Here is an 11,680-nt window from a genome sequence, read left to right as displayed (position 1 = left end):
CGCCCCGCGAGATTCGAACCCAGGACCTACCAGTCTCGCGCCAGAGCACTTAACCGACAGACCACTGAGCCGGCATTCGACGGTGTTTATGTCTAACTCCTGGGTTCGAATCTTGCGAGACGAGGTCGTGGATGCGCACTGTTAAAGAGTCCCACAATAGGACAAAACGGCCGTCCAGTGCTTCCAGGTTTCCCATGGTGGTCTAGCTTCAAATGACTCGTGCTTTCAACTATGAAAATATTAAATCTCCACAAAAACCTCTTCTGATAATAGAATATTTGCAAACAAACCTTACATTTTATCTAAAAAATGAATATGAGTAGTACTAAGTATGCTAAAGCTAGATTTTCAGAGGTTAACACATACCGGTTTCATTTTTGTTAATAACATGCCAACTTTTGAATGACCTTGAGCATATGCCATAACATCTGGTGTTATACCATTCTAAGAAAATGAAAAGAAAAATTGAATAAAAAAAGTTCAAAATTCGACTTGTCAAACATTAAAAATATGACACATGTGACGTTTTAAACTGAACGCTTTATATATGTATTCTCGAAAGTATCAATTATTTTCAAAGTATCATTTTGGGAATATTCACTGAATTTGTAATCTCATTTTTAATACAATAAATCGAGAGAATCAGTCAGTCAATTACAACGTAGGACCAGGCACATATATGCATCGGTCCAAGTTGCCATACCTCGTTAGCACAACAAGATGAACACCGGATTCATAGAAGTAATTAATTCAGTGGTGGTAGTATATAAAAGATAGGTTCTATATAAGGATATAGTATAGGAAGGAAGAAAGTTATGAAGCAATTTTAATCTCATGGTTTAAGGGAAGATAAAGAGTGTATACACCTACGCCATTGTGATCGATTCTGAGCCATGTCACCTAGAGTCACCAACCATTGGTTACGATAGTCACGCGGACCCCAACCAGGTAGTCTGCATCTGCCAACACGGCTCAGCCTAGAAGTTAGTGACTTCAAGCACTGATGCCACTTTTGGTTTGGCCACCCCTAACTCTCTTCCAACCATCCCCTACACTAGTCAGCATAGCGCGTCGTGGTAATCGGTGTTCAGGCATACGTAACACATGGCCCAACCATCTTAGTCGATGAAGATTCATCACCTCATCAACTGATTTACCATCATTCCCTAATACCCTGTGTCTAACCTCACTATTACTTACCCGGTTATCCCAGCAGATGCGAGCAATATTTCTAAGGCATCTGTGGTCAAATACTAGTAACCTACGAGTATCTTCTACTCTTAATGGTCATGTTTCGCAGCCGTAAAGTAGAACAGAGCGAACTGATGCGCAGTATACTCGTCCCTTAATTGATAGACGGATATCTCGTCTTCGCCATAGGTGACGTAAGTTGGCAAAAGTCAAACGAGCTTTTTGAATCCGTGCTAAGATTTCGTCAGACACCAACCCATTAGGGCTGATCAGACTTCCAAGATAAGTGAAGTTGTCGACGCGTTCGACTACTTCACTCCCTATCTTTAGTTCAGGTGTTGACGCAGGCCAGTCCTGGAGTAACAATTTACATTTGGATGGGGAGAAACGCATCCCAAACATCCTGGCATTATTACTGAGTTCCAACAGAAGACTCTGTATTTTGTCAGCGTCTTCACCAAACAGGACTATGTCATCTGCGTATTCTAAGTCGCTTAGTGGTCCCCCTGGTTATTTATTTATTTATTTAAACACATATATATTGGTACAAAAGGGCACCAGGTACATATGCGCCACACTATTTGTGTGTGTGGGCTGTGATACTGTCCGGGTGCCCAAACCGAAGCAGGTGGTTTTCTTAGGGGGCCACACCCCGAGCCTTTGACCAAAAGGTCTGATCCACAAGGCAGTGGAGCATCGTGAGGAGATGCAGTCCCATGGTAGCCGGTGACCAATGACAGGTTCGTCCGCCATTCGTTCCATCAGGATACTGGAGCCCATGTGCACCATTGGTTTGGAATCAGGGTTTTCCAACTCCCCTAGGTGGACCCTCCGTGTCCACCAACCCGGTTAAAGCGCCGGACATTCGCTTTTCGTCCTCTCACTTTCGTAAACAACACCCCCGCCACGAGAAGGCAGTGAGTAGGACTTCCCTGGCAGAGGCTATATATTCGCTGGCCATGTGAGAGCATTTCGAGAGGGAGAGTAGACTCTCCCCACTCTCGGCCGTACCAGGGCATTTGGGGGCGGTCCCCCTGGTAGGAGATCGATTCCTGAAAATTCAGTCGCAGAGAGTGTTATTTGCAGCAACAGGTCTATAATGAAGTTAAACAAAAATGGGGATGGTGGACAGCCTTGACGGACACCACTTGAGGTTGTAAAATCATATGACAGTTCGCCATAAGCTCTCACTCGACTGGTAGTGTTCGAGTAAAGAGCCTTCACAAGGTTTATGTACTTTTCAGGTACACCTTTCAATGACAGACACTGCCACAGAACCTCTCGGTCTACAGAGTCAAATGCTGCTTTCAAGTCAAGAAAAACTATCATTGTCGGACGCCGATAAACGTGTCTGTGCTCTAAAACTTGACGAATGGTGAATATGTGGTCGATACAGCCACGACCAGGTCTGAAGCCAGCCTGATTTTCTCGTGTTTGCAGTTCACGAGTCTTAGTTAGGCGCCTGATAATTATTGAGGCTAGTATTTTAGATGCTATCTTAGTCAGACTAATCCCTCTATGGTTATCGCAGGATGATTTTGACCCCTTTTTATATATTGGGACAATAAGTGATTGTGACCAGTCGGATGGGATTACGTCCGTCTCCCAGATTTTAGCCAGAATATTAGTCAACCTAATCGCTAAAATTGGACCACCATATTTAAAGACCTCTGGAGCCAATCCATCTGGACCAGCTGCTCTTCCTCGTTTCAGATTACTTATAGCCTTTTGAACTTCAAGTAGGGTCGGGGGGGCTACTTCAATGTTCCATTCAGGTTTTCTGGCAATAGTGGGTAGTTGTGCAGTAGCTGAAGGCCAGCTAAACTGCTCCTTAAAGTGTTCCGCCCATCGTTCTAAACGTTTGGGTTGAGAGCAGACAAGGGTTCCGTCTTTTTCCGAGATTGTCTCACTTACACTTGACTTCTTAATTCCGGTTTCTTTTATTAGTCTGAATAGTTGCCTGGTGTTGCCTACAGCCGCTGCCTTTTCCATCTCTTTTGCTTTCGTTGCCCACCGCTGCTCACGATCGTTCCTTAGACTTTTAGTTAACCTAGATCTAATTTATTTACGCTCTTCGTCATGTTCAGAGCCTGATGGGATGAGTTTACGCGAATCCATCAGTGAAATAGACTTAAAAGAAATCCATTGGTTTTTTGGAGCCCTATGGTTTAAATAACTAATAAATGTGACTGCTGTTTCCACAGCTGTTCGTATGTCTTTCCAAGCAGCATCTGGATCAGTCTCGTTTACAGAACTGCCTAGATGTGAACTCAGTTGTTTCTGGAATTCGCATTTGGCTTTCTCGTCCTCCAGTTCAATCCTAATGGGTCTTCTTAGTGTACTTTTCCTGCGTCCATTGAGGCGCAGACAAATGCGCGCTCGTATTAAAGCGTGATCAGAGTCTAAACAAGTATTCCAATACGAGCGACAATCTTCTATTGAGCCTCTCCAACGATGACTGATGACAATATGGTCTATTTGAGTCCATCGTTGGTTTGGTGCAGGTGGTCGCCATGTTAGACGATGTCTCTCCTTATGTTTAAAATTAGTGCTTGCCAAAAATAAACGATTGTCTGAGCATAGTTGCAACAGACGATCACCATTATCGGTTCGTTGAGCCGGAATACTAAAACACCCACCTAAATGTCTTTCTGTTTGATTTAAGCTGCCTACCTGGGCATTAAAGTCACCCGCTACGACTACTATGTCTGAGCGCTTAGCTTTCTGAAGAAGCTCAGAGAGCTTTCTGTGAAAGTCATCTTTCACTTCATCATGGCTGCAGTCAGTGGGAGCGTAGGCAGAAACGACGAAAAGGCAACGACGTGTGTCCTTATCCTTCCGAGTTCTTACGGAGCCATTTAGCCGGACAGCACACAGGCGACTGTTAACGGGGATCCATTCTAGTAGTGCCTGTTCTGCCCTTGTACTTAGTGCTATGCTTACACCTGCAAGTCCACGAGAACTAGCCAACGGGTCGCCAGATACACGGAGGGTGTATTTCGTTGTCTGTCCATTTTGGCGAGGTGAGGTCAAGTGAATGACCATACTGGGATCCTGTATGAGTGTTTCGGAGACACAGCATACATCAATGGTACGAGATTCTAGGGTTTTAGCTAAGGAGGCCTGTTGACCGATTTGGTATAGGGTACGTACGTTGAAGGCTCCAATGTGTAGTTTGGAGCGAGGTTTTAGTAGACCTGGGACAGCTTTTCGCGCACTAGAATCGTTGGCCATGGTGACACTTGAGGAGGAAACCGGAAGAGGAAGTTCAGTGTTGAAAGTCAAGGTAGAAGGAATAGTAGGAATTGAAGAAGGAGATTGATTATGAATACAGTGGTCTTGAGTGTTGTTAGAGGTATGAGGGCAGTTATCACTTCCCGGTTGCCCACACCGTGGAAGGATTCTTCTAGAGGTACCTGAAAAGGAAATTGGGTTAGAAGTGGTCTTAATGACCTGAGAGCGTGACCGCAGTGCCCAAGGGACAACTGCTTGAGGTCGGTCACACACGACCTTTTTGTGAGTAGTTTTTGTGTTAGCTCCGTTCTTCAAAAAAAAACCTTACCGCCGGAGACGGATATCCGTGGGATAAGGCGAGGTGTGCATTTTTAGGGTCGACCTTTTCTAACCCCACCCCTCCTTGTGGGAAGGCAGCATCGCTGTCATGCTGGTTGTCTGAAGAAAACACCTTACTGCTGTCACACCTCTGTACAGTCAGCAGTACGACTTCGCCTTCGGACCTTGGGTTTGCTGCTTTTAGTCTCACCGCTCTTCAAACGACCTGTCTGGCATGGTAGGACCTCGAGGAACGATTGTTCCAGCCAGTATAGCTCGGTTGATTCATCACGATAGGCAAGCCCGACCACCACGTCAAGGTAGCAGCAACGGTCGGGAAATCGAGAGAATACCGTTTCTTTGAAGTTTATTGTTATAACTTAATGCATCCGTTAACTGATAATCTATTAATGAATATTAGTCATTAAACACTTCCAGTATTTTTACATCGTGAATTTATTGAGGTTTTACATGCCAGCTCAGTGGTCTAGAGGTTAAGTGTTCGTGCACGAGACCAAAAGGTCTTGGGCTCGATTCCCGGGTGCAAGATTGTGGACTCACACTGCTGAAGAGTCTCATACTACAACGAAACAGACATCAAGTGCTTTCAGTTTTCCAATGATAGTCTAAATAAGATTATTTCGTGATATAAACTATAAATAAATTTATCTACATTTTTACTTATTTCGTAGGTGGCATTCGTCACAGACTGACCTGATTTGAAGTAACAATAAAGGATGGAGAAGCATTGAAAAGTTATTTTATTTCAGTATAAGACTCTCTGGACATGCACACTGACAACCTTGACTATGGACAAAACTCACGAACAGTGGGTCTCAAAGAGAATACTTAAACATTAGAACCATTCGGCCGAAGTTCAAAGGTAGAATTTCCACTTTCATCAATTTAAGGTATAGCATGAGGATCATTCTTACTTGTTCTAAAGAATATTTTCTCAAAGTATAAAACAATATTAGCAAGTCAGGAAAAAATAATTTATTCTGTTAGACAGACAACTTACACGACTTGTAATACTAGGATCAGCACCAGCTAAGATAAGATAACGAACAGTCCTTAAATGTCCATGTTTAGCCGCCAAATGAAGTGGAGTGAACTCCGACTGAAAGAAAAAATAATTACCATTACCGTTTATCAAATAGCATCGAAGTTAGGCATTTTTCATTTCTCTTTAGATTTAAGGACAACCATCTTAGTATATAACATTAACTTCTCATTATAGGCAATTGAACAAATACATAGACTGCGACTGAATATGTTATCTAGCTTGTTCACAAAAACGAATCATTCAGATTGTAAATGATCAAAATCTCATTTTGATAATACTTATGCAAAGGCTATTTTAAGTTGACTTGCAAAATTTATGATATTTACTTATCTTTTAAAAAGTAGTGTGTTAATAAAGATCTTTCTCAAAAAGTTAATTATCTATCAATATTCTAAATTTATGATTGTTCACTTTTTTCACCGAAAAAGCCGTCAGTAACAATTAATCTTTCACCAAACTGCATCACGAGGCAAGCGCAAACTGGGGATTCTAAAGGGAAACGGAAAAGAAGAACGCCAAAGAATACACTGTATTGGGAATTGGAAGCAGACATGGAAAGGATGAATAGAAACAGGAAACAAATGGAATGGATTACCCAGAACAGAGTTCAATGAAGAATGATGCTGAACGGCCTATGCTCCTCCACGAAGAGCAACAGGTGTAAGTAAGAAGCAATTATTGTTTATAAAGAAATGGATTAAAGTCGATAAACTGTCGTTCATTTTTTTAATAGACGTCGAAAGTTATCAACTTCAATACACTATTAATAATTACATTTCGCTCATTAAAATTTCACAATTCACTTCTAGGTAGTGAGTAGATATGATGCGTTCGAAAATTCACTGTGGCCTATATAACCAGAAATATGTGTTCGTATTAATTAGCCATGAGACTTATGAGAATTAGAAGGGGCAAAGCTATTCAGTAATGAACTTCTTTGACAGACAATCCAGGTATACATGATTTAGTAAACGACCGGATTTCTGAATTATTATAGAAAGTTGTTTTATCTTCGCTGTAAGTATACGAATAAATATATGTTGATATCATGAAATGACCTAAGCTAGGCATTCACTGAAAAGTAGGAAGCACCAAACATCTATTTTTTTCTAATATGAGACTTCTTAGTAGTGCGCATCCACAAACCCTTAACAAGGAATCGGACCCAGGAGTTTCAGTCTCACACAAGAATACTTAAGCTCTAGACCAGTGGACTGGAATCCAAAGGTTTATATGTTTAACTTCCATCAGTTCACAATATTGCACAGCTACCTTTCACTGTCTCGGCGTGTAACTACTTCACACCCAACACGTTTGAAATCCATTGGTAATGGCTTCTCATTACAATTCTATAATTACCTATTGAAATGGGTCACTGGAGAGCGCAAGATAATTATTAATGCTTCCCGTCTTTCAGTGGACGTCTAACGTAGGTTTTTCCATGATATTCATGGCATTCAATCATCTTTAAAAACCTCTAATACAGACTGAAATATGTATGTTTCTTTTCGTATCATACAGACTTCTTGGTCACAATTTATATCGCAATTACAAGTGAATAAATTAAGATAAGTGAAAATCAAAGGAAAAACTCTTGATCAAAACAATTGAGAGTTATTGTCAGAAACTGACCTACAGTTTTTCGAACTGTTAGTTCAGTTTACATAAACTGTTGAAAACCACTAAATTAATAAAGGTGTTGGTTTAATACTGCATAGAAATAAGGAAGTTTTTTCATAATTACTGGTTATCACTTTTAAAAAATTCAATCCGGTTAGAATGCATTGAGTTTAACAAAACTACGAATTTTAAATTAGACAATTTAAAACAAGAACACAAGACAATATATTGTAATTATAGATCTTACTGTGTTGAAAATATCAACATTTGATACCGCCTTGGAAAGCAGTTTAACAATCAAATAGTCTCCTTGAATAGCAGCAAGATGAAGTGCAGTATTGCCTTCCTAGAATATGAAGAAAATGATGATATATGACGAAAAATAGAACAGTAGAAATAACTTGAAATCTTTATGCATTGCGAAACATCAAACCTTGGAAAACTAGTAAAGATGTTTTTATGATCTTCCAAAAATACAACTATTAGAAGATATGACCAATAGTTAAATATCATACGTAACAATTAACACTGGTATTCATATAATATCGATCTAACAATCCAAATTATTTCTACATTGAGTTAACTCAAAAAGTAAAAATGTTGAAACAGTTCAAAAGCTTAGTCGTAGATATATATATAACCGGAATTGTGTATGTTAAAAATAATGTACACTGAATTTTCCAATATTTCCTATTTGGTAATGAATTTACCACATTCTGAATATCCATAAAACTGTGTAAGTAGGCCAAAGACCTTTTAAGGACATTAACATTTTCCAAGTACAGTAAATGAAAATATGATATTCATTTAAAAAAAACTCAAAAATCTAGCTGAAATTTCTATCTGTGTATCAAAATAAAGATGATAATTGATCGATTTTCAATATTCCGGTTGTGTAAGTCACAGACTTGAACACCAAATTGAAAATGGACAAATCAACAACTAAATAACATTTTGTAAAGAATCAAATCTATGGGACTAATAGATAGTCCAGGATTAATAACGATGTCAGTCAAACTATATGTAAAAGGTAGTAATTTTATATACAGAATGGGTAGCAATAAATCCAGTTTTGTGTTTTCAATGACTAAGTTCATTATTATTGGTATTTGCCGATGTCTGTTTACAGGTGTACGGATATAATAAAATAATACGGATAATAATGGTTATGAAATTTTAAAAACCATGCTTTCAGTGAAATTGATTTCTGTGAAGAGGATTTACTCACTAATCAAGCGTAAACTCTAAACAGTATTGTAATGAGTGATAAACAAGTTTGGCTGATTTCTTTAAAACCCTTAAAACTTATTGACAAAATACTTGTGTATATGTTCAACCTATTGCAAGGTCGATTGGTCAAACACTTTGAAATTATAGTGTATTCTTTAAAACTGAAAATCTTTATGATTTCAACAAAAACAGATATTAAGAGGAAATATATATTTATGTTCTTGTGAACCATTTACCTTTCCTAAACATATATTCATCACATTCTATATAAACAGTTACTTAAAATTCACTACAGAATGAAACACTGAATCTTTATCTTTTCCAGATAATTGATGTTTGTGAGTAACAGTATGAAATTTTAAAGTTTGAAATAGACAAACCTGATCAACTTTGACATTTAAAGCAACTCAGAATCAAATAAGATTGGAATATATACTAACCAATGTCGAACGATACAACTTTCATAATAATCCGGAACAGTTAACCGAAAGATCAGTATTATTTTTAACTTTGGAGGTTTCTATTAAATCAATATTTTAACTGTTATTAGACACTCAATCAGAGATGTTCGTTTTGATAACAAAATTTATTGTCAATTAAAACTTAAAAGTGATCTTTTTCAGACATACGAAATCTCAACAAAATAATTTAACAGTGGAAGCAAAGCCTATTCCCCAGAAGATTTCTTGTCTAGGTATTCCGAACAGACATAAACAGACTATCCGAAATCGAAAGCAGTTGGAAAACTGAGGGTAAATGTCGTTTCTAATGTCAAGAAGATTGGATTGAAGCAAGAAGTCATTGTAACTGATTATATTATTGCTAAGTTAAAGGATAAAATTATTAAGAAATAATTTACTGTATGATATTTGTCACCGACCATTGACTGATTAGTAGCCATATAAAATTCATTATGACATTCTCGATATCAGGTAATGTTCATACTACAATATTGTCTGAATATAAGAAGTCAGATAGTCATTTTACTGATAAAGTTTGAAAAAAAACGTGCACAATTCCACAAAGGTCACTTTAACCCCAGGAAGACTTTACCAAAAAAGGAATAATTCTATGTAATCCAAATGTTAAGTCAACTAATTTAGCTGGAGTTTTGTTCTCTGAGCTGTGAGGCGGATACGGAGAGATTCGAACACTTCACTTCTCCCTGAAGTTTGTGCTGATGATTTTGTTTAGAAGAAAGATGAAAACTCTACGACCAAACCATCCAGCCCAGAAAACGAAACCACCGAAATTATCCACCTGAGCTACAAATCTTCTCCAGTATCTCAGAATTAACTAATAAACTGGAAAAAACCTTGATAAAACAAAGGAGAAAGAGACTGTAATTCTGGAAAAACGCGATTTCTTATATTTATGGATGCTATTGCTTATAATCACTTGGCGCCAGTTATAGTACAAGTAAAGAAGCTAGGATTATTTGATTTTAAAATAGAGTAATTAAAAATGTCATAGAAACTAGATACAGAATAATAAGTAAAGACAAAAGCTTTGCATATCCTGCAAACAATTGCAAATACTTTTGAAATATAAAGTTAGTAGAATGAAAGATATTGTATAATTTACCAAAATGGTAGGAAAACAAGCGTATTTCTCTTTTTCTGTATATGTAATTAAAGAGTTTTTTTGTAAATAACAAGGCATTCAGCAGCGTAGAAAAGAAGCACATATATATCTTTCTTCTGTGTTAACATTATAGATACTTTTTAAGCAATAACTACATCGTAATCTAACGCTATTTATTAGTAATGTGATTGACAATAACACTTCGTATTTTAACCGCGTTCATTCAGGTATAGCCGTTCAAGATAATGTTCATATACCCTTTTTGAAGGAATATATGGTAAATACACACATAACTTCACAGAAACAGTTTATTCACCACACATACGCTCACAACAGAAAAATCAAAAGATGTAATCTCATTTAACAAGTGAATAGTAGGTATCATCAAAATATCTGCAAAGTCACATATCACAGTGGTCAAAAGAGACAACAACTTATTACAATAATAGGCTGGATACCGGTAATTCCAATTATAATGCTACGACAAAGTAATATTTATCAGATATGCTTCCCTGCAACAATTTCTTCACATGGAATGTTAGCAATTTCATTTTTAACTAGATGGCCAAGAGAACAAACAGTTCCTGAAAGCCCCAAATTGGTAATAAGTAGTTCAGTGGTAAGCGAATTTAAATGACTTTTATATAGTGGGTAAAAATTAAGTTTTAAGGAACCAAGTGATATACATGTTCCCACAGGCTTAAGAATTCACATTATCATTTACTATTTGTATAGTAAAACTATTCAAACGAATAAAAAAATAGAGGGGTGACAGGCGTAAGTAAGTAATTTAGTCATGTTTGTTTTTTAATATATTTTATTATAATCCACAATTACTACATCATTTTAATTTCCTCGTGTTCATTATTTGTCTTTAGTAATCTTTCTTACCTCATCTGTAATATCAACCCTTGCACCAGCTAGCAGAAGAACACGCACACAGCTCTCCGAACTAGTTATTACTGCGCATAACAAAGGTGTTTTTCGATCCTGTTAAACAGAAATAAAGATGATAAAGGTTATTGAGATGATAGAAAATAGTTAGATTGATATTTTTTTTCACAATTCTGTATAGTTGAATACAATTGTTTTGCATAACAAGTATGTCTGGTAAAAATGTAACCCACTGACTTTCATAGTTTTAATCTTAGTTAGACAACCATTGAAAACCTGGAAGCACGACTCCGTATCCAGGAACCAACGTAGGATTGTGAACGTGCACTACTGAGGAGTCCCATACTAGGATTAAACGGCCATCAATAGCTTCCAGATTCTCAATAATGGTCTAGTTCAGACCAGTCCGTGATTTAAACTATGAAAACTTTACTGTTTCTATGAATCCCTCTATATTAGTAAATCAATAAATATCAACGCATCGCGTAGTGAATTGTATTTATACCTACTACTATATGACTTATATTAACTAACCAATAAAAT

The 11,680-nt window shown here is 37.5% G+C and overlaps 1 protein-coding gene across 1 annotated transcript in view; it reads right to left on the bottom strand.

Moving 5' to 3' along the window:
• The window catches only part of Smp_144210 (putative death associated protein kinase), a gene marked incomplete at its 5' end in the record, with an annotated part of 58,020 nt that overhangs the window by 27,768 nt on the left and 18,572 nt on the right, over positions 1 to 11,680 (bottom strand). The window contains 3 exons of the mRNA XM_018795090.1: positions 5,765 to 5,863; positions 7,677 to 7,775; positions 11,135 to 11,233. Coding sequence (XP_018649437.1) covers positions 5,765 to 5,863; positions 7,677 to 7,775; positions 11,135 to 11,233 — 297 coding nt within the window. The remainder of the gene's footprint in view (positions 1 to 5,764; positions 5,864 to 7,676; positions 7,776 to 11,134; positions 11,234 to 11,680) is intronic.

This window comes from Schistosoma mansoni, chromosome 1 (assembly GCF_000237925.1).
Source record: "Schistosoma mansoni strain Puerto Rico chromosome 1, complete genome".
In the NCBI taxonomy this organism is placed as follows: Eukaryota; Metazoa; Platyhelminthes; class Trematoda; order Strigeidida; family Schistosomatidae; genus Schistosoma; species Schistosoma mansoni.
Note: the sequence above shows the minus strand (reverse complement) of the source record. Positions and strands in the feature narration are given on the sequence as shown.